Below are 24943 nucleotides of genomic sequence, written 5' to 3'. Positions count from 1 at the left end.
TGGCAAGCTGTTAGTCAGGGAACTAGGGGAATTAGATTAACCATTAAAGCTAATAAACTGGAATGACAGCTTTATAGGAGGTAGTGTAAAAAACACGGTAGTGTTGAAAGCTGTTAGCTTTGGCAGGGATAGTTCTCCGGCTTTGGAGTATATATTGGGCTATTGTGTGCTCCCATTGTAATCATTAAAGCCTTTTCGGTTTCCTTGTCACAGGTTATACAATATTTTACAGCTGTGCTAATGCAAATCTAAATCAACACAAAAAAAACCCCAAAACAATACCTCTCTGAAGGTGTCTGTCACATCGTGAAGAAAAGTCTCGACTTCGCGGCCGTGGCTGTTGCAGCACTCAAAGGTATTGACCATAGTGGGGATGGTGAGGGGCAGCAAGAGCAGCCAGATCAAGATGGAGATTTGAGGAGATTTCTTCAGCACTTTGACAAAATTCCTCCTTCCAAGATGCACCACGTTGAAGTAGCGGTTGATAGACACGGTGATGAGGAAGGCGATAGTGGCTCCTCGGTTTAAAAACAGCATGAAGAACATCGTCTTACACACCACTTTATCTTGGCTGTGTCTCTCGTGCTTATGGTAATGGTAGGCCTTGGCAGGAAGACAGGCCACCAGCAAGAAGTCAGCAACCACAATATTGAACAGGAAGATACTTTTGTTCTTCCAGAACTTGAACCTTAAAGAGGAGGTTATTGACAAAACAATTATTTGCTTTTCTCTCACAAAGTTTAAGTTTGAATCAAGAGTAAACACAATACAGCAGAAAGCCTATGATGATGATCCTGTCATTACATTTTATCCTAAACACAGAATTTCACCCATCAAACCAATGCTCTCTGCTTAATATTTAAGTTGGATTGACTCTACTGGTCAAATATCGACAAATGATGCATGCATGCAGTTATATGGTGTTTCTGTTAACCTTTTAGTATCTTATAGTTGCTGCTGCTTTACTTTTTGCACTGTATATATATTTCAGCACTGGAAATAAACAATGGTGCCAAAGAAAACACTGACTCTGCAGGCTGTTGCGCATGCTGTCAGAGATAATCTCTATCCACAGCCCAATATGTTCCACTTTTAACATGTTTATCAGTTTATCTCAAGATTAGCACACACAGCTCATGTTGTATAAAATGCCATCATGGGTTTTGCAATTACCACTGCATTTCAAAGTAGGTGCATGAATCCTACAGTACACAACTTTAAATGTCCACACTTAAGGAATGCGTTACAATCATTGCAACACAGATTTTGCCAAGAAATGAGAATCCAAACAGGATGTTACTACTGTCCCCCTCCTCTTCTACTCACTGGAGAGTGAGCATGCATCTGTAAGGGTTTCTTCCTGTGAACAATAATGAAACTACAGTGGTATTGAAAATGTATCCGATCATTTGAATTGGTCTGACGGACAAATACACTTCCTATGCTTAGAATTACGGTAGGAACCGCTAAAAACTTAACAACCTAGCCAAGCTAAACACACTGCAAACTCACGGTCCTCTCTTCCCGATTTACAGCCCCCCCTCTCTTGGCTTAAAATAACTCACCGTTGTCGGCCAAGGCTGCTGAACAGCCGTGGCCCGCTTGCCTGGTCCTCCGGTAACGTTGGCATGGTTAGCATGGTTAGCATGGCGGCGTTAGCCAGGACCAGTCGGGATCACTTCACTGGCTGTGTCTCAATAGTTTTTGCGAGTAACCAACTCAGGTACTCTGGCTTTATAATTCAACGTGAGTGCACGAATGTTGAAATGACATAAAATGCCCGTCCCTTGTGGCCGTGATAAATTAGCCTGAAGCTAATGCTTAGCTACCTGTTCAGAAGGAAATTAGCCAACTCGGCGTCCTTTTGGGCTCTAAGCTGTCTCCATCTTTCAAATACATCTCCAATATTTACCCGGGGTTTGTTACGTCTCTGGTCACGCAACTGTTAGAAACATGCCAGTTTTTTTTTTAGGTCGGGTAGAATCTGTCTCCGTTGATCCTGTTGGTGTGTTTGCTGCTTTCATGGCTGTACTAACGTTACAGCTGTAGCGCGCTGGGTTTACGTTTTTACAGGTATATCTGGCATTTCATTTGATAATTTTTTTCTACTTTATTTGATACTGATCATCTGCATTTTATGCATGTATTTTTTATACTTTTGAATGTTTTGGTGGCATCTCAGCACGCTAAACTGCCAACGTCATCAAATACACTGCGCTCAACTTCACCACACCACAGATAAATAGTAATTATTTTCTAGATCTAGGTATAAGAACGGTCGAATGCAGGTATCCATTAACTGGAGATGTTTCGATACAACTTGGTACTGGGCTAGTTCTAATAATACCCTATGTGACCATTTATACATTGGCTTAATGTCTAGGGGGCAACTTTTTCCTACACTGTCTAAATGTTGGGGCATTAATAAAAATGTTGGGGGCACTTTGATTAAATAGTAATTAGTGCCTAAAGTTTCAGATTTCTAATGGGAAATGAGCCAAGATTAAAATACACACAGAAATCCTCACCTTGTGCCGACGTGAAAAAATAAAAAGGGTAATATTGCAGTGCATTTATATGTAACAGTGCTGTTTGTGTGAGTGTATGTGTATGTTAAGCGACAGAAATGGAAATTAAATTCATTGAATGATGAAATGAAAAAAATGATGTCTTAATGGAGGATTAGAATATTGGCCTAGATTGGTAAATATATTGTTTCTATGAAATAGATAGAGGGAATGAGTTTTCTCATACCTGAAGATGAAGATGTAGAGGACCGACAGGTTGAGAGGCAGACCCAGCACAAACTCTCCCATCATCACCCAGGAGAGGGTTTTGTATGTGGCATTATTGGGCACATTGCAGTGGTCAATTGACGAATTTGTAACCATGTTTCGTTGGCTGGACATAACAGTCATTGCAGTAGCCCTACTTGGACAGCAGTAGAAGAAGTTGCATTCAAGGTTTTTTTTATGTAATACCAAAGCAGTAGGAAGGCTAAGGGTTGAAGGTGTTTCCTGGCAGCTTAAATCCTTTTGTTTTGGAGGTGGTTGTAGCTGCCTCTGACTCTGAATCTTCCCTCTGATTCCCCTTCTCACTGTGATCCGTCAAGTTCAACAGTCCCCTTCTGGTCAGCCCTTTTTATGTGAGGCTGCCACCGATCCTTCAGAGGGGAAGAATTTGTTGTCAGCTGGAGGTGTGGTTTAAAGAGATGAGCGTTTTTTTTTTGTGCTCAGAAGCACAGCATGGAAGATGCTTGTTTCAGCTTTCCACCCTAAAGCGTCTTAATGCTTGTGAAATTCCTCTGGTGGCTCTCCATACGAAAACCATCATGCCTGCACATGTGAAGTTTATACTTGGATATGGTGACAATGGCAGTGGGAAACTATGTCCTTCAAGGAAAATGACTAGAGCAAGTTCTATTGGTACAGTATCAATTACAGTATGCTATACAGATGGAAGGCCCGAGAGCCTCAAGAAGTTGGTATTGTACGTACATTCATTATAATTACAAAAAACTTCATTCCATGCATTGGAAATTCAAATGAACGGGGATGAGGTCAAGCCAGAAAATATGAGCACAGGAATATGAGCCTATATTCATGCTTGTGTTATTGCTGGCCTGCTACCGGAGAAATTACAGTCTGGAGAAAGTTGAAAATATGAGTTTTGATTTATTTAGATTTTTTTTTTTTCCCCCACTCGTCCACCAGTTCAGTGGAAGTATTCATCATCTTTGACACATGGTGGATGTGGGTTTTACAGAAGAACTCAGAAGTGCTTAGAGCAGATTGACAAACGCCTGTGAAGTGATGTTGTGACCCTCCTAGCTGTCGTATAGGTTTCTCTAGTTTGACGTAAATATCCACGTACACTTTTTGAGATGCACCTTGACAAACCGAAATCGTCTTTTAAAAGTTGTTCAACAATCTAAACTCAAACAGCATGGCTGACTTATTTAAATGCGTGCAGAAGAAGCTTGTGACAGGATTGGATCAGAAAGCTACATACTAATGATTTAAAATGTTGACATAAACATGAATTGCTGTAAAGCCAATGCACTTAGTAGCAGACTTAACTTTCCTACATGTGAAGTCTGTTATCTGTAAAAATCTAAAGTCTGTAAAATGCGAGCATGACAACATTGCTCGTCCGCCACAGAAATGTGTTTTTTTTTTTTCGTCTTTAAAATGAAAGGATGAAACCAATTAAATTGTAGAAAAATGGGAGACAATACTTTTACATATACTCACCTATATATTCTATGCATGGAAATTAAAGTTACACTGCAGAAAGAGGAAGTACAAAAAACAGATGCATAGTATACATAAGTAACCTCAAAGAAAAAAAAGCAATGTGTTAGAGAGCCAGTATTGCAGATGTGTGAACTTTGGTTGTTTCATCTGTTTACAATAAAATTAGCTTGATATGATGGACATGTAGCCTGTTCTTGTAGCCTTTTGTCAAAAATAAGCACCAACTTTCAATTCAATCAATTTGTTTTATATTCTTTTTCTCACATTAAATCATAAAGGTACCTTCCCATCACTCCCTTTAAACCTGCATGATACATCATAAAGCAGAATGTTTCCAGTACACAGAAAAAGAGAACTAAGGTACAGTTAAGGTAAAAAACGGTCTATTTAGTTGTGGGGAGTTGTTGTTTTGTGGGCGTACGTTTTGAACATCGTACAAAATAATACAATCTAGTACAAGCTGTGGTCTTAAAAATGACCCAAAAGTTAAAATAGGATCTCTCATATATATTAAATTATAATTTCAAACAGGACATAATTTTGCTGAATGAGACATATATTTTATGACAAAGTAATTGACCTGGAAGGTTATAGATGGTTTGCTTATAACAGAACAAAACGTGTTAAAGCAACTAAAGGCTCAAGTGGGGTTGGTTTTTGTGTTAAAAACACCCTGTTGGAACTAGATATAATTTATGTTGCAGACAAACCGGTGGATGGTATTCTAGGTTTGACATTTCTGCATTTGAAATCAGGTAACACTTTTGTTGTTTTTACCTTTTACCTGCCACCCGAAATGTCAGTATGGAGAAGGGACGCCTCATTTTTCTTTAATCATATTTTGAGTCCAATCTATTTATGTTCAGGAGTTGAGGCAATTCTTGTCTGTGGAGATTTCAACAGTAGCGTAGGTGATTTTGATGAAAAGAAGTGGATGCGATGCCCCCTAGAGCCTTTTTGAATGGTTCTGTATACAAGCATGGAGAATCAATGATTGATTCTTAAAGGTCCCATGACATGGTGCTCTTTGGATGCTTTTATATAGACCTTAGTTGTCCCCTAATACTGTATCTGAAGTCTCTTTTATATAGACCTTAGTGGTCCCCTAATACTGTATCTGAAGTCTCTTTTATATAGACCTTAGTGGTCCCCTAATACTGTATCTGAAGTCTCTTTTATATAGGCCTTAGTGGTCCCCTAATACTGTATCTGAAGTCTCTTTTATATAGGCCTTAGTGGTCCCCTAATACTGTATCTGAAGTCTCTTTTATATAGGCTTAGTGGTCCCCTAATACTGTATCTGAAGTCTCTTTTATATAGGCTTAGTGGTCCCCTAATACTGTATCTGAAGTCTCTTTTATATAGACCTTAATGGTCCCCTAATACTGTATCTGAAGTCTCTTTTATATAGGCCTTAGTGGTCCCCTAATACTGTATCTGAAGTCTCTTTCCCAAAATTCAGTCTTGGTGCAGAATTACAGCCACTAGAGCCAGTCCCACAATGCCATTTCTGTGTCTGTAGCTATTGAGGAGGAGAGAGGGGGGGGCAAGGTGCTACTTTGCTAGTTTGAAAGCCATGATGTCTCTCTCTCTTTCTCATGGGGGGGCCACATTCTTTGGGCGGGCAAAGCAGAGAAAGGGGAGGTAACCTTGCTCCTTATGACCTCATAAGGAGAAGATTCCAGATCGGTCCATCTGAGCTTTCATTTTCTCAAAGGCAGACCAGGATACCCAGGGCTCGGTTTACACCTATCACCATTTCTAGCCACTGGGGGACCATAGGCAGGCTGGGGGAATGCATATTAATGTTAAAAAACCTCATGAAGTCAAATTTTCATGCCATGGGACCTTGTCTTATGTATTGTTGTTGACTTTACGAAATCCCCCCCCCCCAAAAAAAGTTGGCAGGATTTTTCAGGCTAATGTCCTATCCTCTAGTTTACAACAATCAACCCTTTTGAAAATCAAGAATGATTTACAGTATTCTAGAGAACAAGAAAATCCGACTGGTCACGTGACATCGGCTACAGAGTGACAGTTGCTAGCTGTTTAAGCTGCTACAGAGCTTTGAGCCGCCGGCTATGGTGCGCCGCATGGTGCTCCGTCAGGTCAGCGTTAGTTGGCGGTTCAGTTACCCCAAAATAGGTGACTGTGCGCTGGGTACAGAGAACCGCAAGCTGCTGGTCATTTCGGCGGAGATTACGGTCAAGTTTAGGCAAGAAAAAGTGAGTGTTGTGCGGCGATGAAAGTTGAGTTTTGGCACCAAAATGACTAGTGAAGTTTAAGAAAATTATGTATTAAAACACTCCCAAGGAACACGCATTTCCTGGGTGAAAGTCTTCCAAAATCCTAAATATGTATATAAATATTAGAGATGCACTGATAGACCGGCCGGTGACTGGAATTGGCCGGTTTTCACGTGCTTGGCCATGACCGGCGACCAGCAGGTCAGTCTGACATATGCCGATTTCATGCCGGTCAATGCTACAATTAATTTCATACTATACATTATTTCGTATTGTCATATAAATCGATGTTGTGAATTGCCCATGATCATATTTGTACCATTTTGGCATTTTAACCATGTCGCCCAGCCTTACTGATGGAAAAACTCCAGTTTTCTGTTTTGCTTTTTGCTTTACAACAGCATTATGTAAGATAAACGGACAGCCAACAACCGTCGGTAACACTAAATGATCACATATAGAGAAGCCTGCTTTTATGTCATCAGTGGATGACATAAAAGCAGGCTTCTCTATATGGTTGTCATTTCTAATGCAGCCCATGTTGCTAAGTCTGCTTACTCCGCTTTCACACTGAAGTCTGACATTGCTCAGATCAAGGCCATTCAGTGGAGAATGTGGCTGTGCTCTCCTGAGCAGCTGTACAGGCCATTAGGGCATGCACTGCCCTGACTTTCTGTTGGGTTTTATAGTTGAACCAAGTTTGGAGAAATGGAAGTTATGAAAGTGCCAATATCAGTTAAAAGAATGAGAAATTCAGCCTGTGCATTGAGTTACGTATCTCTACTCTCTTGATCTTGCGGGTAAAAAATTTCAAGCATGACAGAAAATATCAGAGCATGAAAATGAGTTTTGTTTACATTGCAATGTAGTCCTGAGCTTGAGGTGCTTTGTAGGATGGGAAACGCTTTACACAATGCTAACAATATTACACTCAATGTTGCAAGGAGAACCCTGCAGGCTCTATCTTGCATTATGTACCTGCATAACGTGCAGACAGAGCTGTCAGGGGCCTATCTCTGTTCAGATAAGATGCCCACAAGAACTTATCTTTTCTTCATTTCAAGCAGCTACCCTCCAACAAACTAAAACTTAATTTCTCCCTTAAGGATTTCCTGCAGAAGCTTTTTTTTTTTTCATGCATCAGCTCTTAGTAGTAACCCACTGACACAGACATCTTGTTTATTCTTAAGTCCCCTTTTTTTAAAGTAATGATGCCTAAAGTTTACAGACAGTTGTTTACTTTGTCCCAATTAGAGCAAGGCGCTCTGGATGACCCATCTCTTAAATTTATTATCGCTATGAGTGTGAATTCCAAGAAGCATTTTCTGGGCAGTGGTTTGGACTCTGCTTTGACGTTTCTTCCCACACGCACACAATCTCTTAGGCCGGTCACAAAAAATTTGTTTATATGTCATTTAGACACAAATGCATATTAACAAATGACATGTTGATGTTTGAAAGCCTCTAGGTTTTGATATAAATGCAGATAGGCCTATATGAATGTAATTTGTTTTTAATCGATTTTCTAATATTGCACCAAATATTCTGTAGCGTATTTTGCCGTCAATACTGCCGACGTTGTCTTTGCTGTAATCAAATCCGTATATATTTATGTTTAACATGGTATTTCATTTTATCAATGGGAAACATCCATGTGTCCGGACAGGGCTAGCAGCAGCAGCGCCGCGTCAGACACGTTTTTGGTGTGTAAAGACAAAATCCACGCAGCTGACACACAGCTGAAACGCCACGCTCACGCCACGCCTGCAGTGTGTAACCAGCCTTAGATATTGAACGTCTCATTTTCCATTCTGATCTGCTTCTCTCTCACATTCATTCTTTATCTCTGTCTCAGTCTCTGTTGAAGGTCTGATGTTTCCTGCCTGCGTACCCTTGCGGTGGATCGGCTTGCCGCCTGTGTTGACTGCCATGAGCTCAGATAAGGTGGGTACTTTATGACTGGTGAAATGCTTCCTTTGAATATTTGATAAGTAAAGTCTAGGTTACTCAACTTTCTACATTTTACTAAAAAGAGGTTGGAAAGAAAGTTAGGTGCACTCAGATCCACCCATTTTGGTGGCAAACAACAAAAGTCAAATTTGAGTTTTGTTGTGCATGTGAAATTAGCTATTTTTCTACATAACTTTTACATATAATCTACAAAATCATAATAAATATATTTAAAAATTTTTTACTGCATTATTGCACTGCATTTTTTTTTGTGGCTTAATTTAGTTCATTGTTATGGTTTTACTGCTTATTCACTCTATTGTTCCAGAACAAGCTGTGGTAAACCCGCTGTACATTACCTGCCCAGCACCAGTCAGCAGACTATATTATAATAATAATAATACATTTATTTGTAAAGCACTTTCAAATCAAAGTGCTGTACAGAGTGTAGAAAATGCAATTTAAAATTTTAAAACATTTCAAATAACTAAAACAAAAATAAACACACTCTCAGACTCTCAGGAAAAACATACAGAGAAATTAGGCCTCATAAACAACAGTAAACAGATGGGTCTTTAGCTTTGCTTTAAAAGCCTCAACAGAACCAGCCTGCCTGATGTCCAGATGTAAACTGTTCCACAATGTCGGTGCACGGAAAGAAAAAGCCCGTTCACCAATTGTCTTCTTTTTAACCCTTGGGACACTCAGAAGACCCGTCCCCTGAGAACGCAGGGCTCGAGCAGGCACATAGGGGTTCACTAGGTCTTTAAGATACAACGGTGCGCTGCCATTTAATATTTGGTGAATACCAAACCAGAAGGTGATAATATGTGAGGGTTGGCTGTCTGTCAGCTTGTTGAGCAGTTCTTCTGCCCACAAGTGGCCTAAAAAATCAATGGTGGTGATGGCTCAGTGGATATGACATATGCCTTTGGTGTGGGAGATCTGGGTTTGATTCCCACTGTGATACATCAACCAATGTGTCCTTGAGCAAGACAATTGGTTGCTCCAGAGGCGTGGGACCTCTGCTATATAGCAATTGTAAGTCGCTTTGGATAAAAGCGTCAGCTAAATAACATGTAATGTAATCAAATCAAAGCTTTAACCAATAATAAAACTTTAGCCAAAAGGTCTTTTGAGACGTCTTTAAAGGATAAACTGGAGATATTATAAAACATATGTTATGCATGCTGGATCAGCTAACATGCATTTTTTTGTGTATTTGTCATCTGATCTAGTTTTGAAAATGCATCATGATTTATACTGCAGTAAGGTCATACTTTATCTATTTATATGTGGAATACCTTTGAGGTGATTCAGAGAGCTCCTCACACTTACATGATGGGATTTATGTTGAAAAACCTGCCATTTATACTTTAAAGAGGGTTAGGGTTAAGAGTTGTGCAAAGTTCTTAAATATTGGCCTAAAACAGTGCTTATCAATAGCGTCTTCATTATCTCTTCTTTTTCCCCTCACATGCTTCCTCTCATTCTCATCCATTTCTTGTCTTGGTTTTGTGTGTGGCCCCACAGCTCCCAGTTTTCAACGTGTCATCTCCTCCTCCTCCATCAGATGGAAGGAGGCCTGAGGACCATCCTGTCTCCACATGTCTCAGCCAGGGTAAGAACCATCTATTGCCTCTCGAAATCCTATGCATCCTAGTTACACAGACAAAACCGCTGATCTTATCTGACTCAGATTTCATATTAACATGTAGAGTCCTGTTATGTGTAGCAGTGGAAAAGTTCTAACTTTGGGGATTTGAAAACGACTCAATCTGGCAAACTGAGATGAACGGGCAGAAAGCAAATGGATTTAACGAACAAAAAAAAATTTACATTTAAACACGCCATAACCATGTACAATTCTACACGTTGGTGCTTTAAAGTCCCAGAGACAGTTTCAATATAAATGTGAATTCTGATAAGCTTCATGACCAGAAGTGGTTTTACTTTGAGGCACTTTAAAAGTGTTTTTGCATTTTGCCATAAAGATCAAGTGTGAATTTGTATGTGTTGAATTATGAAATAAAAATCATCAAAGCTGGCATTTTTCAACTGAAATCACTACACCGGATTACACTTTTACATTCAGTGTATTGTTCAAGTTCATTTAGTTCAATAACCAAATACATATTTTTCACACCAACTACATGTATGACTGGTAGTCCTGGGCCCCTCACTCCTCCTTTGCAGTCTTTTATTCCAGATCAGTTTGTACAAGCAGAACGAAACACTACACTGGCATAACAACGGGTAGTAGTAATGATTAGGCTAATAATTATGCGTAAATGCACTAATGTTAGATCTTTCTTTATCCTCTCTTATCCTTTGTGTTTGATCATATGGCCAACCTGCTGTCATTTGGACTTTACTGAACTTTACTGTCACCTTACTGATTGTATGGCCACTAAAATGTATGTGTGTCAAACATTTACCTCTTTCTCATCATTTGGAGTGACAAATGTATGGTCCAGAGAGCTTTGTAGCTTTAAGACTGAATTTAGCTACTTGTTTCTGAGACGGTTTTCCCTCTATTAATAGCATAGTTTCAGATACAATAGAGCCAGTAATCAAAACAACTCCCACTCTTTTCCCAGGGCAAAAGTTTCAAGATGGCTTAAATTCATGTTGACTCATACCTGAATATGTGTGTGTGTGTGTGTGTGTGTGTGTGTGTGTGTGTGTGTGTGTGTGTGTGTGTGTGTGTGTGTGTGTGTGTGTGTGTGTGTGTGTGTGTGTGTGTGTGTGTGTGTGTGTAAGCAGCACTTGAATCAGCTGAGGTGTGTGCCTGGATATCAAGCTTCAAATACATTCATATATATCAATGTTATTTGAAGGGAAGAATATCAACCAAAATCTTCTCAAAGATAAAAAATATATATTTATACATTCACATAATACAGCAGTAGTAAAAACACATAAAAGACAAGTATTTGCACAATACCACCTGTAAACATGAGTTATAAAAGGTGTCAGGTGTCTCTGAATGGGATCCCTGCTCTGTTAAACATTTCTGTTACAAAAAATTAAACATTTCCTCTGACAACTTCACTTAACTGAGTGATGGTTGAGGGCAATATATTTAAAGCATTTATTGGGACACTTCTAATAAAAATCAACTGTTGGGACAAATAGGGGAGAGAGAGAGAGAGAGAGAGAGAGAGAGAGAGAGAGAGAGAGAGAGAGAGAGGTTGTGACATCTGAACTGTACGGAAGTCCTGACAGCTCGTTTAAAGGCACAATTTCTGAATACAGGCTGTGTGGATTGAGCATTTTTATACTTTCCGTTATTTATAGAGCCCATTGACCTGCTTTTTTAATTAAAAAAACCCTCACATTTTACAATATGGGTCCTTTTTAAGATGGCTACCAAAGTAAAAACAAGAACGAAGCATATGTGTTGAATGAACAATTAAGTCACAGACAAACAAATGAAATATACTGTGAACATACAGCTCTGCTCAGGTCAAATCTCTACCAACTGAATGACGAAATAGTACGTCGTACTATATGTGACCTTAAGACACGTGTTGCTGTCTTTTCTCTGTAAATATTTGCAGTGTTTTCATACTTGTAGACATACATTGTCAGTTGTACAGATGTGACATTTGCAGAGCCAGATAGGTTGTGTATACAGTATATCAGCATGAATCAGTCTTGATAATCTAATAATACCCGACGAGGGTTTTCCTCAGATATGTTCCCAAATTGATTAGATCTTTAGGAAGTTGCATAATATTCCACAGAAAAAATTCAAAGTCTCATTGTATTGTTGCAGTAATTCACCATTTACCGTTCAAACAATGCTGTGACCAATACAAAGCAATGACTTATTTAATGATACAGCACACAATGATGCATCTTTAACACACACAGGTGAGTCAAATTTACACTAAATTAAACCTAAAATCACCAGACCCGAGCTAGTGGATTACTTACAATGAGTAAGCCCTGTATTTATAGCCAGACAGTGACCAAGAGACATACCCTAAATCACTGCATCATTTTTAGTGATAGATAGATAGGTCTTTATTGTCATTGTATGCAATACAACGAAATTCTGTTGTAGCAATCCTCTCCAAATAGCAGCATAAAGTAAAAAAAGATAAAATAAAGATAAAAATATAGCTACACCCATCTACACATATGATGATATCATCAAGGTGAGTGAGAGCATGCAGGTAATGTATTCACGCACAGTGGAATTTCTGTGATTAAGTCTGAGTAAAGTATCCTTTAGTCTGGTTAAAAAGAAGGCATGATTCATGATTTTTATTGGAATTTTACATTTTGGAGGCTTGTCATTTTGTGCACTGGATTAATGGTTGTCAACATATGATCTTTAACTCAACAGTGGTTTGTGAACATAATTGCAGACAGTTTACTGTCATTGTAGTATTAGAAAATATGTGCAGTATAATTAAACCAATCTCTCTCTACAACAGTGGTTCTCAAACCTTTTCTGCTGCCCCCTCACCCCCCCCTTTGTAAATGAGAGAGAGAGAGAGAGGCCTATGTGTATTAATGAGTTCAACTTGACCTATTTTCATTTATATATTTGATAACAATGTTACACAGCTCTATTTACAGTTGATGCTAGTAGATTGTTTACATTTTGTTTTTAATTTCACAATTGCTTTGGCAATACAAATGTCTGTTTCCCATCCCAATAGAGCCCCTTTAAATTGATTTGACGAGAGAGAGAGAGAGAGAGAGAGAGAGAGAGAGAGAGAGAGAGAGAGAGAGAGAGATACAGTAAGATTTGTATGAAAAATAGACACAAGTTTGGGAGCCAATACTCTACATATAGTATAAACAGTTATACATTTTTAATAATCAATCAACATTAAGGATCAGCTTCATGGGCTTTTAGGATTGAGTTTTGACCGACCATGGCCTAATATGTGTCTATTTTGGAGTCTGTTACATGCACATATTTGATACCTCTTCCTTTTTAGTTCCCTTAGTTTGAAATGTATTACCATTTACCATGTGACAAGATTAAAACACTTTCGGGTGACATGGTTATAATTTCTGATGGCATTAAACACTAAAGCTTGTTTAACCGTGGAAGTTGAGATAAAAGTTTGTAGGATTTGACAAATAAGATTCCTGTTCTTTTAATGCTGTAAAGGAATTTTTCATGGTCAAAAATACTTGCTGTCCAAGACAAACAGAAAAAACAGATGTGCATACTTTGGCTGAGGGCCATTCCCGTTAAAAAAACCCAACAACATTAATAGTATAGACTATTAGGAGTCCCTACCACTGTACAGTGTATATATACACAATGCTGACGAACACACAAACCAGATCTTCCTATTTACATATGTGCCTCTAAATAATTTCTATTGAAGAATCAATTGAAACTGAATTAACTACTGGACATCTTGTCTTCAAGGCGCACTTGACCCTTTCATTTAGTAAGTCATTTTTTGGGACACACTGTCAGTCTCAGGTAGTAATTCTTTTGGGTTGTGTCACCACACAGACAAAACAGCCTCTTTTTCCATTCATTTCAAATAACATCGTTGCGCGGACGTTGTATTGTGCTTACCCTTAAGCTTTGCAATGGCACTTCTTTAATAAGGAATGGGAAAAAAGTAGAGAGATAAAGACCTTTAAACTTTGTGTTAGAGAAGCAGTAGACCGGCGGATCCAGCAAACAGTTTAGGTAGGAGAGCAACATAAGGCCGTCAAAGGCCACAGCAACTTTTTCCTCTTCGGGCCCCGACCACTTCTCGTGGGCGATCAGCAGAACCACCCTGGCTATGGTGCAAGGGAGGAAGCTGAAGGAGAAGACCACCATGACGCATGTTACCAGAAAGACTGCTCTCTTCAGCTTGGTTGTATCCCCGATTGTTTGTTTCCTGAGCTTCCTGACGATACGCACCGTGCAGTACACCAGGATGACGAAGGGGATGACAATCTTGGTAAAGAAGATGAATTCTCGTATAATGTAGACAACCTTAAATCAGAAGAAAAGATCACCTTAATTGTCACATACGGTACATCAACAACAAATTTCTTGATTGTTTGGCCATTCTATTCCTACAAATTGTATATTGGGAAAGCTCCGGACAGCTGTTTAACCACTTTTCAAAATATATTTCATTATTGTGTTTATATAAAGTCTTAAACTGTAAAGTAACTAGTAATCACAACTCAAATCCATACATGGAGGAAAAAAAAGTTCAATAATTCCACCTGAAAGGTTTTGGAGTAGAAATGTAAAATAAAATGGAAATATGCTAGTATGCTCCAAATTGTATTCAAATACAGTACGAAGTAAATCTACTTACTTTTCAAGTGTAGCCAACCACTCTATCAATCTATCTATATATCTATCTATCTATCTATTGCAGGAACGTCTGTCTGTCTGTTTGTCTGTCTGTTATGCGCATATCTCTGTAACCGTTAGTCCGATGGATTTCAAACTACTGGCACGAGTAAGTGCAGTGCCAAGTTTGACGTTGTTTGGATTAGAAATGCAAAAGATATCGTTAAATATATAGGTAAAAGAAGCACACATTGGCTTTTGCCCCCCAGCCGCTGGCCTCACTCCCTCTCACCCTGAGGACCAGAGACAGAGTGCAGCGGAGCTTTGGCAGCTAAAATGTGACATACACCTCAGGCCCACTAAAATGTGCAAAGTTGCACTACTTTGGACGGTCTTTGACTTTGAATAAACAAACTACAATTCCCGAATTTAAGGACGTTTCAGAATCCCACACACGCAAAGCACAACCAGCTACAGACAACAAGTGCATACAGAGCGTGATGCAGGCTATCTGTCTTATAAAGCGAGACATATCTGTGTATATATATGTGTCGGTGTTTGGAGGCGTGTTTGGGGGGGAAGGTAACCTGCACATCACATGCAGACGCCACATGCAGAACGCTTTAAACAGCGGGGGGGACTCTTTTCCTGCTATTGTATTAAATTGCTGTGAGCTGGCAGAATATGAAGTTATCTCGGAGATTAGGTCAAGGTCAAGGAGTCTTTATTATCCCCGAGGGGCAATTCGTTTTGCAGCAAATAAAGTGCAACATAAACGACACATAAGCCATACAGACAACAGACACTATCGATGGAGAACACAAGTAAATACATACTACACAAAAGTCCACATCTCACATTGAATTATTAACAAAACCTATAGCAGCAGGAACAAAAGAGTTTTTGTGTCTGTTTGTCCTGCATTTAGGCAGACAGAATCTGCGGCCAGACGGCAACAACATGAAGTAGTTGTTCAAGGGGTGGTTTATATCAGCCAGGACTGACTGGGCCTTCTTCAGGGTCCTTGTCTCGTATAGAGATTTTAAGTCAGTCAGAGAGTTCAGGGATATTTTTCCACACACTTTAGTAATGTATTGCAGCCTGTTTTTGTTTTTAAGAGTGAGGGACCCAAACCAGCTCACAAAGGCAAAGGAAAGAATAGTTTCAATAAAACAACAATAAAACATCCTCATAAAGGTCTTATCAACATTAAAATTGCGAAGTTTACGATAAAAAAAACATACGCTGGTGTGCTTTTTTACAGACAGCGTCAACCTGAGGCTCAAAGGTGAGTTTGTCGTCTATTATAATACCGAGGTATTTGTATTGCTTCACCACTTCGATAGCTTGATCATTAATAAGGGTTGGAGAGAGGGTGGGGGGATTCTTCCTAAAGTCGATCAGCATTTCTTTAGTTTTTGCCGCGTTAATGTTCATAAAAGACAACTTGCACCACGCTGTTAAATCATTTAAAGTAGCGCCATACTCGGGGTCGTTGTGAGTCAGCAGTGACACTATTACAGAGTCGTCAGCAAACTTAATGATGTGACGCCTGGCGTGCTGGCTTTGGCATGCATTTGTATATAAAATAAATAAGATTGCGGAGAGGACGCAGCCCTGGGGGGAACCAGTGGAAGAAAGGAGAACATCGGATAAGTATTCCGTATAGTATTCTTTAAGATCCCTGCCAAAATATGTGGTTGAATGCAATTAAAGGCTGAAGAAAAATCAATTAAAAGCAGCCGCACAAAGCTCTTTGCACCCTCAAGATGGGTATAGATCAAGTTAAAAAGAGAACATGCTGCATCTTCCACTCCCCGTTTTGGTCTGTAGGCGAATTGAAGCGGGTCTAGTAGATCCTGTACAGAGTTCAATAGTTCATCTTTCACGATCTTCTCTATCGTCTTCATAACGAGGGACGTGAGTGCCACAGGCCTAAAGTCATTAAAAGACTCTGGAGTCTTATTTTTAGGCACCGGAACAATAATTGAGTCTTTCCAAAGATTAGGAACGGTGTGGAGATGTAAGGACATTTTGAAAATAAAACAAAAAATGTCTGCCAGCTGTTCAGCACAGTTCTTCAGTATACGGCCTCCAATGCCGTCAAGGCCAGGACTTTTCCTTTCCTTAAGACCTCTGAAGAGTGTCAGGACATTATTTCTGTCAACCTGGACATTGCTCTGCATTCCTTCAGAGCGCTGTGCAATGTGAATAAATCTCAGAGTTGAACCGGGCAGACACATCAGTTTTCATCAGACTCACCCTGGGTCGGGTTAATTAAGTCTACTGCTAACTTACAACACTAATAACATTACCGTTGCCAAAATACCCCCGTGAATCAAATCCCCTACTTCACCGTTAACCGTCAAGCCACTAAACCTGTATGGAAATGAACATGTCCTCTGCTGAAATGTTAAATTCGTTAGCGATCATACGACACAACCTCTCTCTCTCTCTCTCTCTCTCTCTCTCTCTCTCTCTCTCTCTCTCTCTCTCTCTCTCTGTGTGTGCGCACACACACGGTCCGGTTCTGGTGGTTGATTAACGCAGATAGGTGCTGATTAGCTCTCATAACGGGCCAGGTGGGTAGCGCACTGCCATGAGTCCATGAGGCTAATGTCTGATTACTCCACATTTTCATTGTGATATTTTGTGATTACATTCTGAATCTGCAGCGTTCTCTGTCAGGTAAATGCAGTAGTACAATGTCTTCTTCTGATGTACACATCACAGTGGAGTTGAATATTAAGTGGTTTGGGGTCCTTCTGTAAGTAATTTTGGGGTACAAGTTGGTTTTGAAGAATTCTACAAGCAGCAATACTACAGGCCAAGCAATCGGCCCTTCCAAACAGGCTCATTTTCAACGGGCACTGCACTATTTAGAAGAATTGCATATCCTCGGTTTTTTGACAATAATAATTTTATTTGAGCATGAACGTATAATTTTCCAACTGTGGCTCTGTCATTTGTGATGCAGTTTAATACATCTCAAGTTTAGCAATGCTGTGTCGAAACCGGCTCTAAGTGGAGCTATTGAATGAGATAAACCCCCAGTGCTCTCTCCTCACTGGAAGGACGCTATAGAGCTATATCCTTCATTTAGGATCAGGCCTCTCATCCCCTTGATCACATACATTATAGTATCCTCTTGGTTACTTGCTGACTTACTTGGCTCAGTACCTGTTTTCACAAAATAAATATCCATTCTCTGTTAACTGTGTATTGTATCAATGGCGCAGCATCAAAACATGCTCACTCAGCAGTGTGTTGCCACATGGTCCCAATAATTTCCCAATAAAGCTGAACGGTGTGGGACGATCATTATCCGCTTTATGCTTTGTCATTTCTTTTTTTATTTCACCCATCTGTGATCTTGTATTTATTTATTTATTACCTGCTGCCATTGCACCAGTTATATTTATTGATCGACAGTTTTCTACTGTATATATTGACTGGTATCTTTTAATCAGATTGTAGATTACTATTCACTGTTTTTATGTTTGCAGCATCACTGTTCCCAAAATGATTTCCCCCCCGGGGGCAATAAAGTGTATTGTATTATACCAGCTTTTTGAGACTTGCCGAAAACCTGCCAATAACATGTTAGGGTTAGGGGGTGGGGCAAATTGCACATTCAGCATGGAAACATTACCTTGTTTTCATTTGGGATGTGGTTGCAATCAAAATCCTTGAGCATGGTGGGGATGGTGAGAGGCACAAGAAACAGCCAGATGAGGATCGAGAACAGAGCCGATTTGTTGAGAACTTTTAGGAGATTCCTTCGACCATGGTGCACTACGTGAAGATATCGATCAATGGAAATCACAGTCAGAAAGGCAATGCTTCCCCCTCGGTTTAAAAACAACATGAAGAGCATGGCTTTGAAACCTGCGTCATTCTTAATCCTCCTCTCTCCTTGGATGTAGTTGTATGCCATTGCGGGCAAACAGAAGATCAGGAGAATGTCAGCCAACACCAGGTTGAAAAGGAAGATATTATTGGAGTTGGATTTCCAGAATTTCAGCTTGAATATGAAGAAGTAGAGGATGGATGCATTCAGAGGCAAAGCCAGGATGAAAATCACAATCATAGCCGCTGCATAGAATTTATACAGTGTCTTGTCTGAGGCCTCGCAGTCAAGTTGGAAGACAGTAGTGTTTTCCATTTGAAAAGTAAAATACACTTGCCAGGTAATTAGCAAATATGAATTACAAGCTCTGCATTTAGAGCAAAAGTACTGTATTTCTAAACGGACAAGGAAATCACTTCACACATGAAGTCTCACCCGATTAAAAACAGAAGAAAAAAAACCTGCCAAACAAGTTTCCTCAGTGTGTTCAGTTTTAATCCTTGTGTGTTTCTTTTTCCAAAGTCATTCAGGTTGGAATGTCCTGTCTTGAGAGAGTCGGTATCAGGTGTGGCAGTGATTCTCTCAGTGTGCAGAGTGACTGGTTCACGGCTTCTTTGAATTTAAGTTTGTCAGTTCAGCCCTGTGCTCTTAGCTCCGCCTTTACAGCCTGAGGAAATGATTCTCCTTGGACTACGCAGATATGGGTCCCCTGGGAATTAATGGCAGATGTACGTGTAGGCACGGACGTAGTGTTACTGTCAATGTATGAAGGAAAAGTGAAATGTGGTTGCATGGAATGTTTGATTCTAAGGGAGGAGGAGAAGGGCTTATCTTTATGCCTCACACTCAACTGCATGCCTCAGACTCCTTCTCTGCTCCAGCTACAAGTCCAGACAAGAGTCCGACATGTTTTGGAGACATGGAGAGGACGTGACCCTTTTTTTCAGATCTGATTCATGATCTGATTTTAAAAGCTGCCTTTTAAAGAAGTCAAACAATCAAAGTCATGTGTCTATGCTGTTTGTTGGCTAAACATTTCTCTCATATCATTGAATGATTTTATCACTTTATTGCTTGAAATGATTCATGCATTAGTTGGCTTTGATCTGGTGGTTTTACTGAGTTACGAGAACGCTTGATTCATTCTTTACCTTGTCAGATAAGTTGATTTTTTTTTGTAATCTTTTTTCAAACAAAAAAGAACCGAGACGGATGAGAAAAAAAAAAAAAAAAAAAAAAACAGCTGGAGGGCTGCCACAGTATCAGAGTGCAAGATCAAAGTTTGCTTAGATTAAGGTCACAGCAACAAACACACAAATCAGATATTTAAGTCTCATCATACAATATAAAAAGTGGTTTCCACACCTTTGATCATGGCTTGTTTACTGTGAGTGTTTGAATCCAGCAGGACTCTGAGACGTGTAGCTTTGCAGCATCCGGGGGAATTGTGTCCGACAGACTAAGAATCAGACTACTGTTCTCGGACTGTCAAGCCAACCTGCGACTCCAGTACCTGCTGCTATAACTCACATAACTCATTCATACTATCTTATAGGAGGCTGAAATGTTTGGCACTCACCCAGTCACATGCTTTTGGCTTCCAGCGTGCACACAGTGAAGCTCCCTTTGCCTCCTATCCTGCAGAGTCACTTCTTTCTGATCCATCACCATTAATATGCTGTTTGTAAAACTCTTTCTTCCATTCAGATGCATTTAGATCCAAAAAAGAGACAGCGGAGCAGAGAGACTTACCTGCCACCACGGGGACTGACCACCACAGAGATGAGCCAGACCAGGACCCAGTCAGCCCCTCTGGAGTGAGAAACATCCCGCCTGCCAACTCTGAAGACAGGTACTCAAGACAGCTGGCCTACAACTGTGGAGGTTTTTGGGATTGTGACTTGTAAATCTACATATATGCAGAACATGTGTTCGATAGTTCGATAGTTGGGCGATAGTTTGGATTTTTGAAGAGGGGCTGTATGAGGTAATTACCCACAGTCAGTGTGTTAGCTACAGTAGATGGCGGTCGGCACACCCGCAGTTTGGAGAAGCAGTCCGGAGTAACAACACGGAAGCTAAGCAGAGTACTGCTGTGAACCTAAAATAAAAAAAATCAATATCACTTTAAATGCATATGCTATATTTAGAATATTTCTGACAGGGAACTGAAGCCGTTACCTATGCTCTCTTCAAAGCCACCAGACTTCTTTTAAAGAAAAACAAAAAAAACTTTACCTCGCAGAACACAGGAGTTGCTGGTCTACTGCTGCCTCGATCGGTTAGTTTGTTTGTGTTATTCAGTGACAACTGTTTTTGTTAAAAGACTCTGGAGGCTTTAAAGAGATTAGATTGGCATAGATTACGGCTTCTCCAAACTGGGGGCCTGTCGACCGACATCTACACTGACTATGGATAATTACCTTACCCACATAGAAAAAAATCTGGAATACCCCTTTAACTTTACTGTCCATGCCTTGCTTACAGGAATACTTAACAACTTTTAACTAATCTTCTTTGCTATTATTTGCTATTTTCTTTTCCCAAATGTAATTTGAGTGTGCTTTTCTCTGTCGTGGCACCCATGCTGATCAGATCTGCTGTGAGGGAGGAAGAGACCTTCGGGGAGTGTGTAGAGGTGCAGCTGAAACTGCATGAAATCTCTGAGCCAAAACAGCTGCAGGTATACCACATAATGGTATAATATACTGTATATACTGTGGAATACTGTCTCGTGGTACCGTAGGACATCTATATCCACGACTTTCCACTTCCGGGATTGCTCCGTTGCCGTCGGAAATTCTGCCGTATGTCCATCTTTTCTGCCGGATGTCCGTTTCCTGACGCTTTCCTTGTGTTGAAATTTTAAACTCTGGTGGATTTATGAGGACTGTGAGTTTTCTGTTGCATGACTAAAACTACTTTTGAACGTAAACTTGTTCCACCAAAACAAGTTCATTCCCGAGGCTATTTTGCAGCGGCACCGGGGCTCCGTGCGACGCCTAGCACCGCCCAAGATGATTGTGATTGGTTCAAAGAAATGCCAATAAACCAGAATGTTTTCTCCCATCCCAGAATGCTGTGTGGACTACCCAGACCCTCCTCCGCAGCACTGTGGAGGAAGGTCTGGCAATGTGAGAGTAGCTAGTCTGCACCCAGATTACCTTAAGGTGCATAAAAAAATAATAACAAAAAACATGAAATCACCTAACCTCAATAAACACAAAGAATGACGTGTATCACAGGATATACATATGCAAATTTGCATCGCTGTTCTTTTAATGAGTGGGATACAATTCTTTTGGATAACATTATATCAAACAAAAAAGTTTTCCCTCAGGTTTCAACAAATTTTACAGGGCTTTCATCACAGAGCTACTGTAGCTGTAGTTTAACTTTTCATCGGCAAAAAAAGCACCCATATTATCACAAGTTGCCCAAAGCCATTTTTCCCATCCAATCAAATAAAATCACTGGAATGCATTCTATTAAATGTCAATATGAACATTTACATGTGACTCGATTAATTTTCGTCAATCTTTATTTTTCAGACCCTCAGTGGGAAGATGAGGTTGACAGAGAGACATTACTTCTTGCGGGAGGGAGAGGGCATTTCCAAGGTAGACAGAAATCATTTGAAGTTCAGTGATCAGCAGGATGTCTTGAGAGGGGCTTCCCTCGGCCCGCAGCAGCCCAGCAGGAAGTTAACCCTTGGCACCCAGAGGCGCTCCCCTGCCCCGTCTCCAGTCTTTAAAGATGTAAGAACGCAGCTTGAAAACTTCCTTGAGACCTTTAAGCCCGAGCATAGCCTTGACTTTGGGACTTTACAGGACTTTTGCTCAGCTTCCTATAATCCTCAGACAGCTGAGTACAGCCAGAGGAAGACCCAAACAGAGATCCAGGCTCAGGCTCACGTCCGCGGCCTAGAACAAGCTTATTTCAACACTCCTCTTGTGTCCCAACCTGAAACTCTGCCTCACCAAGTAAAACAGATCACTAATATTCCCGCAACAACAGAACGAGAGGAAAAAGTTGGCCAATTACAAGAGAGAAACTCCAAAGTTTCGGGGAAAAAAGACTGTGAAAACTCTCATTCAAGAGAAACAGAAAGCAGAATGAATGATTCACTCTCTGAGCCGACACCCTCCGATAGTAAGTCCTTTCGAGAGAAAAGGGTGAGGCGCCAGGATGTAGCAAAGATGGGTGAAACTGCCGGAAAAGTAGATGACGAAGACGAGGTGAAAGGTCAGTTTGCAGTCACAGCACCTCGTAGAAAAATGACGGTGATCTCATCTGTTGCCACCTCAGAGGACCTATGGGAAAAACCCCTGCAGCAGAACAACACACCTGTCCGGACACCCAAACATCCCAGAGTCGGGTGTGAATCAAACTCAGTGCAACATGTTAACATTTCCCCCCCTTTGAAGGACAACAGAGTTCCCCCCCGGGCCTGGGGAAATCAGGAAGTTATTGTTAGTGTTGAGACCATTCGCGACCACATGGAGAGAGTCCCAAGCTTCAACATCGAAACTCTATCCACCGGCTGCGATGGAACAAAAACACGTTTTCATCTCCGCCAGTGGAGCATGTCGAGACCAGGAAGCAGCAAAGGCTCAAACGGGGACAAGGGTCAAAAACAAGCTGCGACAACCGCAGCAGCAGCGTTTTGTCTTTGTGCGGCAAACGACACAAGTGAAGGCCCAACACCTCTGAAACGCAATACACTTCCCACACATTCTGCTTCAGAACGTGCGACGGGCGGTGGTAGTGGCAGCGGCAGCGACGATGAATATTACCCACCCTCCCAGTGTCACCAGTTTCCCAAACTCCCTTCCCCTCCTCCCTGCCTTGGCCTCCACGATTCCCACCTAAACCTTTCGGAGGATGACAATGCCGGCGAGGCTGACGAGAGATGGACGTTTCCAGGGATCCAGAAACGGGAACAGAGTCTTGGATCTGGACTAAGGCCTCAGCATCACTCCTCTTCCTCTGGCTCCAACAAGGATGATAAAGCTTGGGCTGATTCTAATGGTAATTTTGACATATATTTTGACATATATTCAGGTCCGGTTTGCATATTTGGGATTTGATTTTGAATTTCATAATTGTAATTTATTTCATTTATCAAAATTCTGTCTTTTAGTGTTCCCTCCAGGATTCAGTTCTTTTCTTTTTTTACCAAATACTGTTTCATGCAGATTATTGAAGTTTATGTGCACCATGGCCCATGTTTTGGGGTCAGGCTAAGCGCATTTTTGGTAATTTTGTGACCTGATGCACTTGGATACAGGGTGGGACCAGAAAGAATACTTTATCATAGACAGGGATGATGTGGTCTTGTACAGTGTAGTTGTAAATGGGAAATTGTAGCCTGAGAAACGCCTACTCTAGGTAGAGGGAGTTACAGTATAGTCCAGCCTGGATGATGTTAGTGCATGAATGATTCTTATTAGATAAGAGGCAGATAGGAAATGCCCAATTTTGAAAGAGACTGGACCCGACAACAGAATTTGTCAAATAACTGAAGAGAACATATCATTTAAGTCCTGCTCCACTCAAAAATGTGTTTTAGTTTATTGTTACCTGAATGTTTATTTCAAGCATAGATGCATCTAAGTATACAGGCAGTTTCCATAATTCTATCTTTTAAAAGTGTCTTTCTGTGTATTTCTTTATGTCTAGGGGGTCAGAAAATGTCCAAGGTACACTCACTGAAACCAGAAAAATCCCCTGATGGTCCAGATGTAACTGATATGGCGCAAACATCGAGGGGGTTTCTCAGGTAAAAACAGCTTGTGGTATTCTGAAAGCATGCAAAATGGAATTTTTTTATTTTTTTATTACATCAATTGCTATATCAACTGATTAACAATCTGAGCAGCACTGCATCGCCACAGGAAGTAGGTTGGTGTCATTGTTATCAGTTCAGCATAAAGCCAGCTTCAGCTTCCTTTCTGGTTTATCATCCTATCTTTTCTCTTCCCAGAATGCACGTACACAAAATAAGATGCAAATCTCAACAACAAAATACAACTTTACCTCTGACCTTTTCCCAATTAGCATAATTCAGTGTCATAGTATCAACCAAACAGTTTTATAAGATTGTTATGACGGCAATAATGGAGGATGAAGTTATCTTGAGACTGTAGTCCTTGAAAGACCTATGTTTAACTATGATGAATTGTTGATCCCCTGACCTTTTTTTTTAATTTAATGCCATCATCAGTTCAAATGTTTTAATTTGTCCAATACTTTATGGCCAACATGCAAATCTAATATTTTTCCCATCAGCCTCGAATATACTTTGGCTCAGGGCAAGTAAGCTAATGTTGTCATGCTAAATTAAGATGGTTAACAT

General features: G+C 40.4%; 1 protein-coding gene across 3 annotated transcripts in view; it reads left to right on the top strand.

Annotated features, from left to right (window-relative positions):
- si:ch211-140l13.3 (uncharacterized) overlaps positions 1–24943 on the top strand; it is a 43616-nt gene that overhangs the window by 8298 nt on the left and 10375 nt on the right. For all 3 annotated transcript variants that reach the window (XM_028605344.1, XM_028605346.1, XM_028605345.1), the window contains exons 4-9: positions 8358–8446; positions 9986–10073; positions 20293–20437; positions 21181–21268; positions 22137–23616; positions 24268–24367. In XM_028605344.1, coding sequence (XP_028461145.1) covers positions 8358–8446; positions 9986–10073; positions 20293–20437; positions 21181–21268; positions 22137–23616; positions 24268–24367 — 1990 coding nt within the window. The remainder of the gene's footprint in view (positions 1–8357; positions 8447–9985; positions 10074–20292; positions 20438–21180; positions 21269–22136; positions 23617–24267; positions 24368–24943) is intronic.

Source organism: Perca flavescens, chromosome 18 (assembly GCF_004354835.1).
Source record: "Perca flavescens isolate YP-PL-M2 chromosome 18, PFLA_1.0, whole genome shotgun sequence".
NCBI classification, from domain to species: domain Eukaryota; kingdom Metazoa; phylum Chordata; class Actinopteri; order Perciformes; family Percidae; genus Perca; species Perca flavescens.
This window is presented reverse-complemented; position numbering and strand designations above follow the sequence as displayed.